This window comes from Pleurodeles waltl, chromosome 2_2 (assembly GCF_031143425.1).
Source record: "Pleurodeles waltl isolate 20211129_DDA chromosome 2_2, aPleWal1.hap1.20221129, whole genome shotgun sequence".
NCBI classification, from domain to species: domain Eukaryota; kingdom Metazoa; phylum Chordata; class Amphibia; order Caudata; family Salamandridae; genus Pleurodeles; species Pleurodeles waltl.
The window spans coordinates 300,137,521-300,159,676 of NC_090439.1; the positions used below are offsets into that span (position 1 = coordinate 300,137,521).

General features: G+C 40.6%; 1 protein-coding gene across 1 annotated transcript in view; it reads left to right on the plus strand.

The window, feature by feature from the left end:
• SLC6A3 (solute carrier family 6 member 3) overlaps positions 1–22,156 on the plus strand; it is a 532,713-nt gene that overhangs the window by 92,728 nt on the left and 417,829 nt on the right. Inside the window, exon 2 of the mRNA XM_069219760.1 lies at positions 14,201–14,546. Coding sequence (XP_069075861.1) covers positions 14,261–14,546 — 286 coding nt within the window. The 5' untranslated portion in view covers positions 14,201–14,260. The remainder of the gene's footprint in view (positions 1–14,200; positions 14,547–22,156) is intronic.

The following is a 22,156-nucleotide window of genomic DNA, read 5'->3' on the forward strand; positions in this document are numbered from 1 at the left end:
TACATAAATATCTTTCTTACACCTTTCTCTTCTGGTGGAAAAAGATATTTAGGACTTTAGTTAAAAATGCATTCGGGGTTGTAGGTATTTGCACAATGTAGTTGTATGTTTCACATTGCTAAAAAGCCCAATGAAGGTTGTAACCTCTCAAATCACATCATTATATTTCTCCCCTCCACTTGCCCTCCCTTGTCATGAGCACTTGCCAGGTCTGATCCTTCTCAGTCCTTTCCCTGATGACAAATCCATAACTCTATAGGAAAAGGAAAACATGCATTAAGTACACGATCTGTTTTGTGTTGTACCAAATAGGGATTTCCCTTTCTTTCTCTTGTCACTTGACCCAAGAAAGTAAGGAAACAGAAAGATTAATGAGGACCATGTCTTTGGCAAGTAGATCTTTTTCTGTTTGGCGATTCTCCAGGAAGTGGGTCACCAAGTTAGTGTTCAGTTGTCTGTAGTGAGTGTTTTTGCTGTGTTCTCTTATCCTTAGACATACTATACATGTTGCCACTACATTTTGTAGGCTACAAAAGCAAGTGATCAAATATGTAAAGTACTTTCTATTGCAGTTATGTGTACACACTATTGCCACAGAGCTGTCAGCCCTTGGTCAATTTCTTCAGTGGTGCTACTAAATTTACTTAACTCACAGTTCCCCAAGCATGGCATCCTTCCACGACAAGAAAACTGTGTGCTCCTTGTTTTGTGTGTCTGTGATCCTGTATGAAATAAATAGTCTATCAAGGCAAATAGTGGTTTCTCCTAATGGTTATCACTCACCTTTAGTATGCCCTAATGTTTGTTAACACTCCTATACAAGTAACTAAATATCAGGAATAGGTGGTTACGCATATGATCATTGTAAGAAATTTGGTTATTGGTTGAGGGGCGTGGGGGGTGAAACCCATCTCAAGCAACAACTACAATCTTTGAACTACAAAAATCACAAAATTAACCTGTGCTTAACACTCTGGTAGCTTGGCACAAAAGCAGTCAGGCTTAACTGAGAGGCCCAGAGTTAAGTATTTATGGAGCACACTAAAAATAATAAAGTCAAAATACAATACAGAAAACACACACCACTTTAGGAACATGGAGTAAAATGTAATAAATAAAATGAGACCAAAATGACAAAAAATCCAATCAGTAGAACCAGAGATATTGAATTTTAAAGTTGTAGGGAAGTGAAGCGCCTAACAGCACAAAGCACACTCACAGTCATCTGGTCATGCTCAAATGTTTGGATCGACCAAAATGGAGCACGGGCCAGATACAGCGACTGGGTTAATCCCACTGAAAAAGCTACCCTTTCAAAGTCTACCCACAAGGACCGTGTCATGGATGGTCATCGCTGAAGCATGAATAGCAAGCCTGGTGTCGCGGGTGGTCATCGAAGTAGCGCAAAGATGCGGTTGAGCGTCGCGGATGGTCATTGCAGGAGCTTCACTTTAACAATTACCGTGGGCTGTCGCCGCTGTGGCGCAAAGTGCAGATCTTGCATTGCCAATCAATGCTGGAGGTCACTGTAGCTGTCAGGTTCACCGGAGCTTTGCACTGGCAGTCATAGTGGGTGGCAGAGTCTTAGGGCCAGATGTAGAAAACACTTTGCGACTCGCAAACAGTGAAAATCGCCGTTTGCGAGTCGCAAATGCGTGTTTGCTATGTAGAAATGCATTTTGCGAGTCGGAAGCGACTCGCAAAATGCATTTCCGAGTCGCAAATAGGAAGAGGTGTTCCCTTCCTATTTGCAAGTCGCAGTGGTATGCAGTTCCATTTGCGACTGCGTACGGAGTCGCAGTTACCATCCACTTGAAGTGGATGGTAACCCACTCGCAAACGGGAAGGGGTCCCCATGGGACCCCTTCCCCTTTGTGACTGGACCCAATTTTTTTTTTTCAGAGCAGGCAGTGGTCCAAGGGACCACTACCTGCCCTGAAAAAATCCGAAACAAAAGGTTTCGGTTTTTTTTCTAAGTGCAGCTCGTTTTCCTTTAAGGAAAACGGGCTACACTTGGAAAAAAAAAAACTGCTTTATTGAAAAGCAGTCACGGACATGGAGGTCTGCTGTTCCCAGCAGGCCTCCATCCCCGTGAGTGCCCTGAGTCGCTATGGGGTCGCAAATTGTGACCCACCTCATTAATATTAATGAGGTGGGTCTTTGCGACCCCATAGCGACTCGCAGAAGGTGTCTGAGACACCTTTCTGCATAGCAAATTGCGACTTGCACTTTGCGAGTCGCACAGACTCGCAAATTGCAAGTCGCAATTTGCTTCTTTCCTACATCTGGCCCTTAGTTCTCATTCACCCATTTGCAGTTGTGAAGAGCCCAAAACTTCAGAATTTCTCCTTTTCTTTAATGCCAGCCAAGGGTCCCAGACCTGGGACAAGAACTCTTAGGGATCAGGGACTCGCTGTAGCAGGGTCCAGCATGGCTCAGGCAGGTCCAGTTTTAGGTTCAGGCAGGTTCAGTGGCTGCATGACAGCTGGGCTAATGTAGGGAGGCCTCTGGAGCTTGTTGCATCATCATAGCTCAAAGCAGGAGGCCAGCTAACTAGCCGTTGGAGCCCTCTGGGGATCCTGGGCTCAGGGAGCAGTTCCAGTCTTCCTTCCTCAGACAGCAGGCCAGCAAGGCAGTTCTTCCAGCAACAGGGCAGCAGGACAATCATTTTTCTGATTCTCTCACAGGTTCAGAAGTGATGTGATGAGTGGTTCAAGAGGTCCAATATTTATACCTGGTGGCAGGCTTTGAAGTAGGGGGACACTCTGATTCAGGAAGCGTTCTTCCTTCTCTTGCACAGGCTCCAAAAGGTCTAGGGTGACAAAAGACTGGTGTCAAGTTTTTGTGAACGTACTGAAGGTAGCCCCTTTGAAATATAAGTGGCTCAGCCCCCTCTGATCATAGCAGAATGGCCCATCCTGCCAAAACCTAGTCCCCCTTTATCTAACTCATTGGGAGGAATATACAAAGGCCAACCGCCAATTCCACGCAGTGATGTGACCCAGGACACAGGCTGGAGGCACCAAATGGTTAGCACATGAAAATGCCAACTTTCTAAAAGAGGCATTTTCAGAACTGGGACTTAAAATCCAACTTTACCATTAAAGAGGATTTTAAATGACAATTCCTTTGAATGTAAACAGGACATTCTTACCTGCTTCCAATCAAAGTTATCACTTATTAAATGTAATAACACAATGTTATTCAATGGGAGAGCTAGGCTTTACAGTAGCGAAAAAAATAGTTTTTTTCCCTACTAGGACCTGTAAAAGTAGAAACAGTGTTGAGGCCTCAACCCGACAAGTGAGGGTACGGACAACATTGGATGCATATTCATCTTCAACAGACCATCAGTTGTACTTTTACTATCAATTTTCATGTTTTATCTTCCCCCAAGTAACCTGTTGGCAGAGTGACAAAACAAAGTTCCTGACTAGTACCACTATACCAACTAATGGGTAATAGATGAGCAGAAACATAGTGTCCACTCAATTTGGGGTTGAAGTTCTCCCCTTACACTTTGTTTTTAATCCTATCCATTTGAGACAGAATACATTAGTCAAGCTCCACCAAGAGGTAGTTTTACTTTACACAGAATTTTGTGCGCTGTGCACCACCACCCATACCTTCCACTCAGGATGCATCATCCAAAAGAGCTCCTCCTGACTAAGGGAGCTGTAGCCCATACCATGCCACCTGTTTGTGGCATGAGGAGTAATCCAGTGATGAAGCATGCCACCTAAGGGTGGGTGAGGGTTTTTGTCCTAACAGGCACATGCCACTGACGAAATAGTGACTGTGCACTAGTTGACACAGACTGGGACATTTATTGTGTTTTTGGAGCCTCTGCAACTTGAGTCATGAAGATTTCTCTATTTGAATCAAATGTCAGGTCCTTTAATAAAATCAGAGAACCCTTGGCATCCTTTAGATAGGAAGGCATTTTTAAGACTTTCAGTCTGAAGAGGAAGCTGTAAACTTGTAATGATGATTTTGAAACATAACTGGATAGGAAGGGTCTCCCAGAAGTACCTTTATTGATTTTTGGAAGTATATAGAAATATGGGGCTGGTGGTTTTTCAGTCATGACAAATTAAGTTTCTTCTTTGGACAGACAGTTTGCTTGTATTGCTTCCATCAACAGGTTGCTGATTTCCAGTTTAATATTATTCAGTGGGTCTCGTTGGGTATTTTTGTCACTTTTCACATCACTTGAGAGGCATAGACATTCACTTCTGTATTCCTCTAAGTTTGATGACTAGGGGAAAGTTCTGGATAGGTGGTTGTCCCCCCTCCTATATAAAGTCTGTACAATGGCATACACTCTGGATAGGATGGACTGGACATCTGCCGAACTTTACATAATTTCCTTGGTCTTTCCTCTTCCAGAGGCAATAAAGCCTTTGCCTCTCTTCTCTAACCACGTTTTTATATAATTGGTTTATTTCCATTCTAATTTCAAAGGGACTTTGTGACTCTGTGACCACAAAACCCAGCCCTTTCCATTTAAATGAAGGGTGTGTCACCACCCAGTTTAATTCTGCTATTGTGGCTGATTCACTTGTTGCTTTCTGCTACATATGATCCAGTGGAAATCCTCGCTTCATTATTTTGGAAGCTGTAATTCAAGCATATCAGATTTTAAATACTGTGCCACAAAAATGTTGCATCCAGAATACTGACTACCATAATATTGTGAAAATATATTTAAGGCATGTAGATGTAGAGTTAAAAATAGCAAATCTATACTTACTTATTCATACTTACCTTAAGAATATTTTGGTAGTCAATATTCTGGTTATGATATTTTTGTAGCACAATATTTTGTGCTCAATATTCTGACATGCATTGGGAAGCAAAGAGGACAGGGCTGCCAGCTCTCCTTGATGCTCTTCGCTGTGGTGCTGGAGCCATTGGCAGCCTGGATAAGGAAGGATGACCTAGTCTGGAGTCTGAGATGGGGTACCACATGGGATGAAAGATTATCACTCTATGCGAACGATATGCTGCTCTGCATAGCCCAGCCAGAGACCACGATCCCAAGAATCCTACATATTTTCTAAATATTTGAGATGCATTCAAGATATACTATAAACTGGGAGAAATGCAACCTATACCCACTGAGGGGGGGAATGCGAGTGTTCCCCAAGACCTCTGAATACAAACCTCAGAAGAGGCCATTCTGTACTTAGGAATCTATGTCACAAGAAATAAGGAGAGGTTACATAGAGAAAATCTGTTTGCACTCTTAGATATCTTTGGGAATGATGTGAAGCATTGGAGAGCTTTGAATTTATCACTGCTGAGGAAGGCAGCGATTTATAATTCACAACTCTATCTTCTATATTCCCTGCAAAATAGCCCACATGAGATACTGAACAACTCTTTTCGACTAGTAGACAAGGAAGTGTGACTTGCTGTGGAATAAGAAAATGCTAAGAATTGCTCTGATAGAATTGATGATATTGTTGTATGACAAAGGGATAACATTGCCCTATATAAAAAAATACAATTGCTAATGGTGTACGAAAGTGCCTTTGTCCCAGTGGAGGAAGTGGCATAGAGATTGGATAGACATCCCCAGATGTTATGGTCAAATTAAGAACAGATTTGGAAAAAGATGTGGGTCTATTTGAAGAAGGGAAATGAGGAAAGACGCAGTAGCCGCCTCCCGAGAAGTTGCAATACGATTGGGGTTTGCAAATACTACACAGAAAAGGGAGGGCAAGCACATTAAATGCAGACAAATGTAGATTTCATGCATACAATCTGGTCCTGTACATGGCTTCAACCCTATTGGGATGCAGTGAGGGATTATGTTCATAGAGCATCCGGGGGTATGTGGAGAGATCCATCAAAGCAGTGGTACTAAACATACGGGTTGACGATGATCTACCGAAATATACCATGTTACTAGTGATATTAGGGCTAATGATGACAAAAAAAATATCACAAGGAAATGGGGAGCGAGTAACCCACCAAACATACGTATCTGGGGGAACACGTGGACTGGTATAGGGTTGCAGAGAAGCAAGTCTACGAAGGAAGGGGATGCCCCAAAAATTTGGAAAAGGTCTGTAAACCATGGCAGCAAAATAGAAGCATAAGTTTGGCAACATAGCCTCGGTGCAGAGGCTGCACTGCCTGGGAAAGAAGTGGGTGGGAGAGAAGGCAGGGGAAAAGAGTAGGACATGGGCAAATAATTACCTGTCAAATGTCTGGATGGAGGTGGCAGTTGATGGTGTCTTTGTTGTAAACGCCAATATACTCAACTTTTTATAAAACAATTGTGTTGTACTACTCCCTGGAACTGGTCTTTGTTCTTGCTCCTGGCTTAGGCTTTCTGTTGACCGCTTTCTTAAAAAGTATCCTTCATATGCGCCCCTTATTGGATATAAACTCCAGTGTGGTTTCAATCTAAATTTTACTTTACTTAGTTTGCTCCTTTGTGCTGACTATGATACTCTTCTTCGACATATGTATAAGTTGTAGTATGTACACATTTGTGCACATCTTTTCTTAGTTTGGTGACTTAGGAATTGGCCGAGTCTTTACATTTTGATAATACCACTTTGATTTCTTCCCTTTCTTTTTGTTGTGCTAGTTGTCTTCCTTTTTGGGTGCCTGTTGATTCATGTGGCCTCAGTTAGTCCATTTTGGTTGAATATTAACTTTGGTAAGAAGTCACACTCTTCTCAAAAGGAAATCCTGCACAGACTACTCTAGAGGCATAATTTACTGCTTCTTTACACATGATTTAGAGTTCCTGTTTCACACCAGTCCCAATCTATCTCTAGCAGGGCAGTTAATTAGAGATTCCTGTTCGTCTCTAAGCTATCAGAAACCTACAAACCCCCAAAGTGGATTTAAAAAAAAAAAAAAAAACATCTAGGGCCATATTTATACTTTTTGACGCAAAACTGCGCTAACGCAGTTTTGCGCCAAAAAAATTAGCGCCGGCTAACGCCATTCTGAAGCGCCATGCGGGCGCCGTATTTATTCAATGACGTTAGCCGGCGTTAGCCGCCGGCGCTGTCTGGTGTGCGTTTAAAAAAACGACGTACACCAGGCTGCGCCGGCGTAGGGGGAAAATGGCGTATGGGCGTCCACAAATGGTGCAAGTCAGGCTGAGGCAAAAAAATCGCCTCAACCCGATTTGCGCCATTTTTTTACGACGCCCATCCCCCATTGAAATGACTCCTGTCTTAGCAAAGACAGGAGTCATGCCCCCTTGCCCAATGGCCATGCCCAGGGGACTTCTGTCCCCTGGGCATGGTCATTGGGCATAGTGGCATGTAGGGGGGCACAAATCAGGCCCCCCTATGCCACAAAAAAAAAAAAAAAAAATACTTACCTGGACTTACCTTAATGTCCCTGGGGTGGGTCCCTCCATCCTTGGGTGTCCTCCTGGGGTGGGCAAGGGTGGCAGGGGGTGTCCCTGGGGGCAGGGGAGGGCACCTCTGGGCTCATTCTGATCCCACAGGTCCCTTAACGCCTGCCCTGACCCAGGCGCTAAAATCCGGCGCTAATGCGGGTTTTTTAGACCCGCCCACTCCCGGACGTCATTTTTGCCCGGGAGTATAAATACGACGCATATGCATCGGAGTAATTTTTTAAGACGGGAACGCCTACCTTGCATATCATTAACGCAAGGAAGGTGTTCACGCAAATAAATGACGCTAACTCCATGAACTTTGGCGCTAGACGCGTCTAACGCCAAAGTATAAATATGGAGTTAGTTTTGCGTCTAATTTGCGTCGAAAAAAACAACGCAAATTCTGCGCAAACGGAGTATAAATATGCCCCCTAATGACCACACATCTTTGTTGTGCATGGTGTGGTGGGCAGTTAAATATTTTCACTTTCCCTTGCTAACAGTTTTTTCACAGCCGTAGGGGGAGAATAACTGACTATTCTAGTCTAAATTGGGTGGGCTGTTGAATGGCCAAACCCCCAAAAGCCCATACTCTCTTGGGCCGCCCAACGAATATGTCAATGTGGAGCCATATTCTGACATACTTAAGGTCCGTCCGCCTGTAATTCCAAGGGTTTATTGGAGACAGTACTTTGTTGAGCCCTGGACTGTTTCTGCTGATGGTTCTGCAGACCACCAAGTACCACTACTTTATGTATTAATTTTCCTGAGGCCTTTTTATGTTCCTTTGTGATTTTTCTTTTAATAAACCATACCATTTTCACCCTTTAGTGTGCTTTTGTGACTTTACTGGCTAGATATTATGCATGTTCTGCTGCTTTGCTGCTCATCAGTGCTCTTTCCAACCCCTTGTGCACTTACTCACTAGTTTGGCTCTGTCACCAGTAGAGAGTATTCTTGCCGGAGATAGTGGTTGACAGTTGCCAAATTAAGGCAGTATTCAGAGAGTGCATTAATAGAGTAAGGCATAACCTAGACCTTGATGTCATGCATCATCTCATGTCACAAACTGAAACCTAACATTACAAATACAATATTCTGTTATGACTGACAAAAAAAGGAAGGTATTGTTTTAAACTGCTTATGGTAATGTGTTTAGTTGACTGTTTTTTTACAGTTTGTTATAGCCAGATGTTAAATGTGCCATGTCATATTGGAATATTGTCTCCAAGATTTCACTCACATTGAGATAATTCCCTGGTGAGAGTTGGGGGCGGATGGACATGAACGAGAGATGGCTCATAATTGTACTACGCTGCTGTGAAGAAATCTCAATTTGGCATACATCTCCCTTACTCATCGTGTGGTGATTACAACATCCCATTTTTAGCGCTGAGCAGCAGAGCCAGAATGCACCTCCTCCATTTTTAGAGTCTCCAGGCAATCCTGTCTTTCCCTGGAAACAGTGAGTGGTTTGTTGGATTCAAAATGTACCTGGGAGCCATAGGTGTGTCGCGATTCAGACCTGAAAGTAAAATATTGTTACTACTACGTTCCTTGGGCTTTGAGGGTTGTGAAATTTTCAAACAGTTACCTGATCTGGTATTAGCAGAGTGTGAAGTTTTAGATGAATGTCAAGAAGCAGTCCAGAAACTTGTTACAAGATTTGATGTATAGCCCAGTCTAGTTGTTCTTTATCACAAATTCTTTCAAAGGAACCAAATGCAACATGAAAAAGTTGATAATTACATCAGTGTCTTAAGGCAACTTTGCTCCCAGTGTCAGTTTGGTACATTTAATGGCCAGCTATTAGAGATCAGTTCATTGGTCATTGTTCCTATAGGCAAACGCAACAAAAATTACTGACCTAGGGAGATCCTTTGTTAGAAGAAGTTATAAAAATTGCTAAAAGTGTCAAAATGCCGCAAGTGTCCCTTAAGGAACTGGCAGTGTATACCACAGAGAAGGAAAGTGTTAACGCTGTGTCTGACAAAGACTGTATAGACAACAAAGGGTAAGATTTAAAAAAGAAAAAGTTCCAATATCTGTTTTAGATGTGGTAATTCATCACATAGCAAGGAAAGTAAAGGGTGTCTGGCTAAATTTGTTGCTTGACACAAGTGCAGCAAAATAGGCCATTTTCCAAAAGTTTGTTAAAGCACTTGTGAGAGAAATACTAAAGTCATTTGTGCGGTGGATGAAAAACAATATGGTGCTCAGCAACTGATGAAAGATCTTTCACTGAGAAACAGGTGGGTAAAGGTGACCCGAGTGAATGTGTGGATCCCTATGTGTATATTAAGGTAGGGGAAACAATATTACATCTGTTAGTGGACTCAGGAGCACGCGTAACAATGGTGACTGCTGATTTATTTCATATGACTTGGGCTGATCGCCATATGTTCCCACCTGACAGAGCCCTTGTGTCGTATAAAAGTCGTAAGATTGAGTTAAAAGGGTACATTGAAGATATCTTAGAATTTAAAGGACGTAGGATCCAAGGGAAGATTTATTTTGCTGTGAACGGTCTTAAAATCTTGGGCTGGTTTCATCCGGGGTTGTTTGGACTGGTACTCAGACCTGGCATGGATGAGCAAGTAGTAATTTTCAAAGATTTACAGTCTAGTGAGATGTTGGAAAGGGAATTTCCTAAAGCATTTTCAAAAGATCTGGGTCAAATTGTGGGATCCCAACATAAGATTAAAGTAAAACAAGATGCCATCTGAGTAAAACACAAAATCAGATCAGTTCTATTTAGCCTTACAGATGACCTCAAACTAGAACTGGAGAAGTTACTAGAAAAAGGTGTGATTGAACCGATTGAATTGAGTCTGTGGTTGTCTCCACTGTAGTAGCTCGCAAACGGAACAGTGAGATGCGTTTATGAATAGATTTGAGGAGTCTTAATGAAGACTCATTTCCTCTACCCTGGATCAGCGATCTTTTGCAAGAATTCAGAGGTGCGGAGTGGTTTTCTAAGACTGACTTAGAGTCCGCTGATCATCAAGTAGTCTTAGAAGAAAGTTCTAGGCATTATGCAGCATTTAATTCACCATTTGGTACCTTTCAATTTTGCAGGATGCCGTTTGGTTTGGCATAGCAGCCTATGCGTTCCAGCACATTATGCAAAGATTATTGGAAAATATTCCAGGAGTCTTAGTCTTTCAAGATGATATCCTAATTTTTGCTAAACATTTAGAGGAACATTATCAAGTGCTCAGTCTGTACTCTATATTTTTCAGAACAATGATGTAGTGACGAAAAAAGGAAAGTGCGAGTTCTGTAAAAGAGATATTGAATTTTTGGGACAAAGGGTACCTTTTAAGGGTATAAAGGCCCTAGACCGGATCTTGTTGAAGTGGTAGTAGAATGCTCTAGTCCTAAGAACAAAGACGACCTACACTCATGTATTGGACTTTGTGAATTGTACGCCAAATTTACACCTGACTATGCCACAAAAATGAAAAGGTTAAAAATATGTTAAAAACACAAGGTGGATTTTAAATGGGATAAAAAGTGTCAGTATACGCTTGATTACGTCAAGGCACAAATGACAGCTGCCAAAGCGTTATATCCCTATGATCCGTGATTAACATGCATTATCACAGTAGATGCCAGCAAGTACGGGCTGGGTTTGGTGCTGATGTGAATTTATGAGGAAAGAGAGGTCACTATCAGTTTTGCATCAAGGGTTCTCCATGAATCAGAGCTCTTGGCATGCTACTGGCGTGTGAAAAATTCAGGGGTTACATATGGGGAAGAAAGTTTGCAATACAGACAGACCACAAACCACTGGTCTTTATATTGAATGGTAAAAAATTAAATGCTCAACCCCACGCATTGCTCGTTTAAACAATAAATTGTTACAGTATAATGTACAAGTTAAGCATATCCAGGGAAAGGATAATGTGAGAGCTGACTTGTTTTCCAGATTGCTTGTCACTGACCAAGAGGCATTTGACCCGGAAGTAGATAAAGAAAATTGTTTTATTGCGTCAGTTGACATGGCGCAAACCATGGCATGTAGTGAGACTGAGTGGAAGTCAACTTGTGAGGAGGATGTGATTTTGGATAAATTAAAACAGTTAATTGTTAATGGGTGGCCTAAAGAGAGAAATTTGGTTGGTGATATTCAACCATTTTCAAAAGTGGCAGAGGATCTTTCCATAGAAGATGGTGTGTGATGAGAAATGACAAATGTGTGCCTCCTGAAGTAGCCAGGAGTAAGTTGGTAAAGAACGCTTATGACAGCCACTTGAGTTGCACCATGATGAAAATGAGGGTCAGAGAGCATTATTAGTGGCCATCCGTGGATAAGGAAGTGGAAGCAATAGTGAAAAACTGTGTTGTATGTAGTAATGCCAAAAAAGGTCTTAAAATAGTGACACCCCCTTTACAACCCATAAGCTTACAAGAAAGGCCTTGGATGAAGGACAGAATTGATATGATGGGTCCGTTCAATTTTCTCCCACACCATTTGCGCTACGCTTTTGTTATCATGGATTACCATAGCAGATAGCCTGAGGTTCGTTTCTTTTCCACACCCAAAACAAACAATGCCATGATATTTTTACAAAACATTTTCAAGAGGGAAGGCTTTCCTGAAGCTATTATTCCTGACTATGGGATACAATTTGTCAGTTATGATATGGGAAGGTTTTTGAAACGTTCAGGGGATTAAACATTTAAAGAGCTCACTGTATCACCCCCAAACAAATGGTTTGGTAGAAAGGATGAATAGGGTAGAAGGAGATTGTGTTAAATAGGTCAAAAACAACAATTGTGACACAGATGAAGGGGTGAAATCTATGTTATGGATTTATTGTACTACTTCTCACTCTCTTCCTAAGATTTAGGAGATCGAATTACTGAGAGGGAGCAAAGTCACATCCATCCTATACCCGTCATGGTTATCCAATTTAGGGAAAAGATATTGTGACCCCAATGGGGTGGATAATTCATATATGAAGAACAGGGTGTTACGGGGACAAGAGGGGATGAAATCCATGTTTGATGTCAAAAAGTCCACAAGAGGTCTGTGTTTAAGTCCCAGTGATCTTTTTTTCTGTAAGGAACAGCACCTTTGTTAAAAAAGGTGGTAAAAGTTTTGGTGTTCCGGTAAGAGTAAAAAACATATGTGGCAGTGCTGGGACAGTAGAGGATGGACATTGGTGGAACATGGCCAGAGTAGTAAAGTTACAAGGTGATGGGCCCAAAGTCTCTAGTGATGTAGGAAAGGCACACGAGATAACTGAACCTCCTACCCAGTATGTTGGAAATTCTGTGACTGCATCAGAGGAAACGAGTTGCGTAGATCAACACAACGTCAATTTGTCCCATGGAAGCTGAAATAATGTGTGAAATAATATGTGTTCTTTCTAGGTGTTTGTAGTTCCTTCAGGAAGGGGGAAAGCACATGCATAGATGTTGAGTGTTTTTATTTTATAATCTAATTTGATGCTTAGACAATTAAGCGCATGTATATGTTTTTAATAATTTATCTTTGCATTTTGTTACTTAGTTTTATATTGAGGCTTAGGCAATTAGGGCCAGATGTAGCAAAGGTTTTTCCCCATTCTGTGTCTATGGGAAAAAGTGTTTGTACATATGGCCCTTAGTTCTTTTCTGTTTAGTTTTTCATCTAGTCCAGATGTTGTTTATAAGAAAAAGAGGTAATATGTTATACCCAGATGTGAAATGTGCCATGTCATATTGGAATCTTGTCTCCAAGATTCCACTCACTTTGAGACAGTTCCCTGGTGACAGTTGGGGGCGGCTGGACAGAAACAAGAGATGGCATAGATCTCCTTTACTCATTGTGTCATGATTACAACACAGTTGTATTTGAAAATATTTTTCCAAGCATTGCCTTATAGTTTTCTGCCATATTGCACACTTTCAATGGCAACAGCTGTGGCTCAATGCTCAAAAGGTACTTGAGACTAACTTATGTAGTTTAGGTGCGCAAAAAATTAATATCTGACTAAATATTCCAGCTGTATATTCTCAAAGCCAGCACCTATGGATGAGTTTGTGCAGAGATTGTATTTAAGTCTGCAGACAATCTGCAAGATATGTGGATTTCCACACAGTTGTGAGTGTAAAGGAAAGGTTGAGAAACAGGAATGTCATGGAGTAGTCAGTGCTAATATTTAAAACACAAAGTCATAACATTGTAGGTAATCATAAACATTTGCACTTCCCTTTCCTCACTTTGTGCCTTATTGGAAGGTTATTTATAATTCCAATGAGGCTGATAACAGCAGTTTTAATGGCCCTATTGCGCATTTACAATGTACAGGAACACAACAGATCTGTTAACATTTACCCTGAAATTTCAGTTACTGAAAACAGCTGAAATATCAAGTGAAAATGAAAAGTTACCATGTACAACTGAATTTTTCAGTTCCCGTTCCCGTTGAACTTCCTTATTTCTCAGGGTTCATCCCACAATGGATGTTATTTTAGCACCCTGGCATTAACAGGACTCTGGTATTGTTAAATCAGGGGTGAAGAATTAACTCCACTGCTTCTCACTTCTTGCAATGAGGCCCTTTTGTATTACCAAAGCTTCACATTAAATATTTGCTGTTGGTGTAAATATTTGGTTTAGCGTCACTCAAATACCCGATTTTAAGTCAGTGTATGAGTAGGAATGTCAAAGTTTTTTTGTAAGTGCCCACTTGTCTTTTTTTGTAAGTCTTAGTGCCTTTACAACTTTTACTGATAATTGGGTCCAGAGTTTGGTAGATGAGAATTTTAAATTGTGCACTAAGAATACATTTTTGGATACATTTGTAATGTTGTGGTGTTTTTTCTTTTCAGAGAGAATTACGACAATCGCTAGAGGATCTAAAACGTTCCACCTTTGTTTGCCCTTTCCTCATGATCAAAGCTCGAGCCCCAGTAGGACAGATGTCTTCAGTGGTGGCTCCTGCCAAAGACTCAAACACCATGGGTCCAAAGGAGGTAGAGCTCATTCTTGTCAAGGAGCAGAACGGTGTGCAGTTCACTAACTCAACACTGGTCAACCCTTCACAAACTATCATCGAGTCAGAAGAGAGGGAGACATGGAGTAAGAAAATTGACTTCCTCCTCTCAGTGATTGGATTTGCAGTGGACTTAGCAAACGTCTGGAGATTCCCATATCTCTGCTACAAGAATGGAGGAGGTACAGTAAGTCCTTCAGTCCAAAAGAAATCTGCCAATGTAGGGCCCGAAGTACTATTCCTATTTGAAAACCAGAGATATACAATTTGCGGACCAACTAGTTTATGAATAGGAATGCATATGTGCCATCATACATTTTCTATTTGTATAGAGTCACAAAATTACCTGACTAATGAAAATGAAGTAGCCAGGTTTTAATTGGAAACCCTCAGAGATTGGCAGCAAATTCAGAAAAGGAGGTTTGCAAAGAACAACAGACCTCTGTCTATGCATCAGCATTCCTATGTGGGATTTTCTTTTTTTTTTTTAAAGGCAGCCCAAGTCCTTTATAGGGAATGGTGCTGCTTTAAAAAATACTTCCCCTTAGGAAATCAGGCTACACCTCTTTGAGGTATCGATACCTGATCAATGGTTTCCCTCAACTGCCTTCACAAACCATTGATATAAGACACTCCAAACTGCAAATAGGAGGGCGGCACTCTTTTTACACCCCCTCCTATTTGTTATTCAGAAAGGGTTGCAATAGCCTTTTTATGAGTTGGAAAGATTTTTCTAACTTATGAAAAGGGCTTTTGTAAATACTAAAATGTATTTTTTAGTCACAAACCCAGTTAATTTGTCAACCGCTGGCTTTTTAACTGCAAACTACTTTTGAACGTTGCAACTTTAGTCTATTAATTTAATTTTGAATGCAGTAGATTAATTTAGAACCCATCATAATTTAGGCCAAATACAATGTTGGATGGAAAAATGAGTTTCCAACCAAAGGTTTTGATCAAAATGGTGTTACGGGTCATGTGGAATTACTGCATATGTTAACACTGTGTGCTGTAATACGAACACAGCAAACGTTTACTTTTTGAAGAAATGAAATTAGTATTTTTTATAAAATTTGCAAAGAGGTGGCCTTTGACAGAAATGACTTTGTAGAGACAGTTTGCTATATTAAGCCCCTTTTCAGACAGCTCATCATCTGAGTACAGAGGGAAGGAAATACATCTTTTTTAAATTCAGAATCTAGTCTCAGGTATGGCTGAAGTGAATTCTGTGGTACCCTTCCCCTTATCAAGGGGGGATGGGTAGCCCTGGAGGTTGTCATCGCCAGATTTTGGGCCTGATTCAGAAAGGTAAAAGTTGTGGTGTACGAGCCAAATCACAAATGTAGTGAGAAGAGGGTTTATTGAAGAAGCAGGATACAGCGTGGCTTCCCTCTCTGTCAGTCTGCTTCCAACTGTCAGAGTTGAACGCCACTCCTCAAAAACACACATTATAACAAATGCAAGATACCATTCCAATTCATTTGAAGAAAGACAATATAATATATTTCCCTCCCTTTGTAATCAAAGCTAACAAATAAGATAAAACATAAGTGATGACAAATGAGATCAATAATAACCAAAATTAAACAACTGTACAGCAATAGAAGAAAACACAAAGAAGCAAGTATTTAACCAAATAAATAAAATAAATACATAAAAATAAAAGAAATATGACAGTTCATCTCACAAACCTCTTCTCCATTCTCTCAGTTCCCACATTCTCTTGGACATTTTCATTAGGTCCACAGTCAGCAGAACCAGACAGTAACAGAAGAGTGGAATTTCCAACATCTTTCATTAACATAAATCCACTGCACCCATAATCCCACTCAACATTCCTGACCCAGCACTCTTGCAAACTAAACTTAGCACCTCTCCAAAGATTCCATTGTTCACGGTTGGTCAACACGACAGTCCAACGATAAACGTCCTTCACTTCAAAAGGTCCACGAAAATTACACAAATCTTTCATTACTCTACCTGACCTTAGGTTAACCCAGTCACCTGTTAAAATCCTCCCTTAATGTCTCATCATACCACTCAAAGACTGTAATGCATCCCCACCATCACGTTTGGTGACCCGTTTCGTGACCTGATCTGTTGATGTCCTTTCACTCATAATCTACTCCTTCATCAAGGGCGATATAAGTTTAGTATTGAGCTTTCTAACCCTAATCAAATAAAAAGGTGAATCATTCACAGAAACATTTTCAGTAGTGTGATATGGCCAGACTAAGTCAGAAAAAATTTCTCAACACTCGATTTGTTAGCCAGTGCCAACTGAATGGCATCCTTGACAATATGGTTCGCCCTTTCAACAATTCCGTTAGTTTGGGGATTACATAGATGTATGTGAGTGCTTGACATCACATGATGACAAAAAATCCTTCATTTCTAGAGACGTCAACTGGGTACCGTTATCTGTGAGACAAACTAGGAACCCTTTGTCCCTAAATATTACCACCAAGATGTGAAATTTCGGACATAAGTTTCACTACTAACTACCTAGAATGCACATTTACCAAAACAAACGCCAAATCTATTCTCAGGTTTAACCCCAAACATCGGATCAATAAAGTCCACACACACACATGCAAACTCTGTCAAACTTTCCTTGGGTCATGAAAAGTACCTAAATCTGCCTGACAACCAACTTTCAGTCTCTTTTTACTCTCCACACACTCTACCATTGCTCCACCCAAATTACCACATTGCCATCCATCACTCGCTATTAAACTTCCAATCTTAATCTTTTCTTAATTAATGAGCATTTGATCCAAGTACCCCTCATGAGCAATGTAAAACAGTTTCTGCCACACTTCCATAGGCAGGCTGTACCATTTTCTCACCACAACATTGGGTACCATTATCTGTTTAAGGGCACAAACTAGGAACCCTTTGTTCCTAAAAAATTCCATGAAGATGTGAATTGTGGAAGCAAAGGAAATTTATGAAATAGATATTTCACTACTAACCACCTAAAATGCACAATGACCAAAACATGCGCCAAATCTATTCTCATGTTTACTCTCAAACATAGGACCAATAAAGTTCACATACAGACACTGGGCTAAACTTGCCCCAAGTCATGCAATGTACCTAAATCTGCCCGGCAACCAAATTTCAGTCTCTTTTTACTCGCCACACACTCTACCAATTGGCATCCATCCCTTGCTACCAAAATTCCAATCTTAATCTTTTCTTAATGAGCATTTGATCCAAATGCCCCTGATGCACAATCTAAAACAGTTTCTGCCACAAATCCACAGGTGGTACAATTTTCTCACCACGCAACACTTTCTTGACACCCAACAATGACATTTCATCCAGCACTTTACCATAAGATCAGCATATCCACTGTTCACAATTATTTGAGCTACTTCCTTCAAAACCTCATCACTTTCCATAGCTTCATACTATTCTTTGACACTCACCACTCTCAAACTCCATTGAACTACATGACCCACACTTTCCACAGCTCCTTTTTTTCCAATCCGAATGACTGTCTCTTTATCCACACATTCCCAATCTAACAGTAGACGTGGTATGCAGTCTGCCTGAACTTTTCTCCACACAGGTATATAATCAACAGTGTAATTGTACTCCTGTAACCTGGCTGCCAACCTATGAGACTGGTAGTTCCCCTGACTGAACCCTCTGGAGATAAAACTTTAATCAAACATTTGAGATAAGTGCGGGGTAAAATCTGACTTCCCCGTATATATGTTCTAAAGTGCACCATCCTCCACACTGCTGCCAGCACCTCCTTGTCAATTACAGAATAATGTAATTATTTAGATGTTTGTTTCTATAGAACCATAAAATTGTGACAACTCTGCCCCGTCTCAGTGGCACTCACATCTACAGTCCAATAATTTTGCATTTGGCGTCATATGGAACAAAAATCCTAGCCTCACACACTTCTTTTTTTATATTGTCAAAACACAGAATTTGTTCATCACCCTGAGAAAAACTTATACCAATCCTCAAAAGTTTTTCAAACACTCTGCCTTAGAAGCTAAATCTTTTGCAAACTTAGAATAGTACTCGATGAAACCCAAAAAGTATGTTAATTGCTCTTTGTCCTGAGGTGCAGATGCAACTTAACTGCAGATAACAAATCCATCTTCAGTATTCAATCTCATTCATCAACACAAATTTCTCTTTCCTCACTGTCAACCCTGATTTGAAATTCTATTCAGAGTCTGTTTTAACTCAAAATTGTAACTCTCCACACTGTCCCCAAACACCAAAATGTCACCCTGAAAATAGATGACATTATCCAAGCCCCTGAAAACCTCAGTCATAACCCTCTGGAAGACACTGGCTGCCAATGATAGACCAAACGGGCATTCTAGTATATTGGACAATGCCCTCCATAGTTATGAATGTTGTCAAAGGCTTGGAATCCTCATGAAGACGGACCTCGTGATAGGCATGTTTTAAATCTAATTTTGATAAAAACTCTCTATTGAGCATCAAAATCAATTAATTTATGTTGGGCAGCGGAAAATTATGTGTCACCACATTCTGATTCAAACATCTGAAATCCACACAGAACCTACATTTTCCATTTACTTTCTCCGTGATTACTACCGGAGAGCTTCATCTTGACGTTTCAACAGGTTCTATTACACCACACTACAACATCTCATCCAGAGTTTTCCTTACTTCATCTCTAACCAGAATGGATACTCTCCTGACCTTATGTTGAACTGGTACCACCCCTTGCTTTAATCTTATACTATGGACATAACCTTTTTACTCCCCTATCACTTCTCTAAAAACACTCCCGCTCTCTGGTTATATCTTTTAGTGTAACCTTTTCTACCACCATGACTTGATTATGAGCACATGGGTTTATTATGATGTGCAAATCATACTGATGAAGCCACCCTCAAATGGGCTGACCTGATTCTGCAACATACTGCTTGCCTTTTATACACCCACGTATGAAATCAATCTCAGTAAACAAAAATCCAATAATATATTATCTGTTCCTCTTGATACCCTCATGGAGTATATCTTTGGGAAGTAACCTCACCTGTGGCCATGCTACAATAAAACACCTTTTGGGTATAATGGTATATAGGGACCCTTAATCCACCATTATTTCTAGTTCTTTTCCCTGAATGACAAATTATGCCTTTGGGCTATTTTTTTCTACCTGAACAATTGTCACCCCTATACACATCCTATCTACACCTACACTCATGGAATCAGAAAAGACTTCTGATGACACCACCGCTTTCTCTTTAGTGGGATCACAACACATTCTGGTAAAAAAGTCCCTTGCCCCCACATCTTCCTCATTCTTTAACTACATCAAAACAATTTTTGCCTCTGTAATATGACTGTAACTACCACACATCTCTTAAACCTTACACGTGGCCAGTTGTTGAACAACCCTTTTCAGCATTTACCACCACCTTGCCTATTAATGACACATCATTACCTCCTCTTACATCTCTCTTATCCACTTCCCACATGCAATATTCTGACTCTTCCACAATCATCATGTTTCAATAGCATCCTTCAGAGAAGGATATTTGTCATCCCATAATCTTTCCTGCATTTTTTTACTCCTGCACTGAGCAGTTAATTGGTCCCTAATCATTTAATTCGGCATGGTTCCGAATTGGTATTTTATTTACAATTCTCGTAATCTAGATTTAAAGTCATCAACTGATTGTCCAGGCCTCTGTGCCTACGTGTAAAATTTGTGTCTCCTCATAACCATATTAATTCCTTTAACAAATCTCAACTCAAGGCTTTTCCTTGTTTTGCTGTCGACATCTATCAGCGATAGAGTTATATTTTGCTTACTGGTCTTTCCTCTAATGCCACAAGAAGCAGTCCCATGAAGCGTGAATAATGGCCAGAGGTTAGTTTCGACTCAGGATCTTTGCTCTAATAATACAGGGAGCATTAATACAAGGAAGCTGAGGTAATGTTCGGTCTCGTCTCAAATCAAGATATTGCTGGCAATCCTTATGCAAGCGTACTATAGGAGCACAATCCAGTTACTCATAGCAATATCAAATGTTACCACACCAGACAGTAGCACAGCAGGAGCTGCATTATGGATTGCCAGGCAGGTGAGTGGTTTTGAGATACAGTGAACATGCATACCATGTAGGTTCTCCTAAAGTGCATGGCTCATATTGGCACTCACAGTGAAATGGCACCGGTGAGTTCCTGCTACAAGCGTGCAAATAAATTCAGGAACTACATTGCTTGTGGATGCAGTTTTGGGCAATAGAATCACCAACGTGGGTGGCGCTAAGAAAACATCGAGGTAATTGGCACCACACACACAGCGATCCTTTCAAGCTGAATGATGGCTTCAGAAAACTATGCTGCGATCACTGACACCAAAGCAGATAGGACTGGAAGCCCGTCGCCAAAATTATATTGCATTGTACAAACTAAATCACAAAAAGTAATGACAGGAGGGTCCATTTAAGATACAGGATCAAACACAGCTACCCTCTCTGCCAGTCAGCTGCCAACTGTCAGCGTCAAACACCACTGCTCAAGAACATGTACTAGAACCCACACAAGATAAAATTCAAATTCTTTTCTAGTGGCTTTGTTAAGTTTTTAAAATCAGGAGGCATCAGGGAAACAATCAGAGTGGTGTCTCTACTTGAGAGACAGTTTTCTGTCCCCCCTTAGATGACTGAATGGTCTTTCATCTCGCAAGAGGAACTAAGGTAGTGCTCTGAACCTGGTTCTTGATGTTAGAGGTATTTTGACTTTTTTACCACTACATCAAGGGCCTCTTTACAAGGTCCCTGGGGCCAGTAAGGTTATGGCCGCTCACCACACTTAATGATACAAAATATATTTTCCAGAGGCCATATTAACAGACTTTCAAGTGGATCCCAGAGGGTTCCCTGAGAAATTACCAGTTGAACCAGCAATTCCAGATCTAATTTTCCCCAGTGATTGATAATTTACCCTCCACCACGTAGTTCCATCCATAGGTTTCAGCTGCCTTCAGCTGCTGGAATCCCAGTGTAAAATATACCATATCTGCTGATTCATTGCTGAACTTTCAATTCTTATAATTCACAAGGGGGCTATGAACTCTGTTACAGTGTTATCTGGAAATCTGGGGGCATCCCTTTGGAAGGGGTACTACTGCATTTTAATATTTTGGAGTGATCAGAGAATGGACTGTAAAAGATTTTGGTTAATCACTAATTAAACTGAGGTAGTCCGCAAGTAAAGTCCAAGTCCAGTGTGTGTGGAGGAGCGATAATTAAACGTTCAGTTATGAAAATGTTCAGACCCATTTAATTGGTAGCCATATCTTACAAAGGGACGTGTATAGGGCGATGAAGCTTTTGGATCGCATAGAGTATCCTAGTCAAGTTGAAACCCAATGGATCATCAATAAGCATTACCATCAATAATAACCATTAAAATGTTCCCTATCTAATATGAAAATACCATCACTCTCAAAAAGGTTAATCGTTTTTATTCCCTATTAGTTACAATTCTAATCAAAACCTTTATTCAACTTTATTGTTAATCAAACTTTATTAGCATCATAAACAAACTATTCACCAAACATTTTTGATAGGCAAAAACGAGCATCAACATATGTCAGCAAATCCTTTAACATTATGAATAATTCAGCAATGCAAGTCATTCAGTCAGCTGTCACCATTAAGTCACTCTTTTCAGCCTACCTAACTCAAATTAACATCAGCATGTGGGCCTTCATGCGAAAACAATTTAGACAAAAATCATTAATTTGGAAAAATCTATCTAAAGAGAGTAA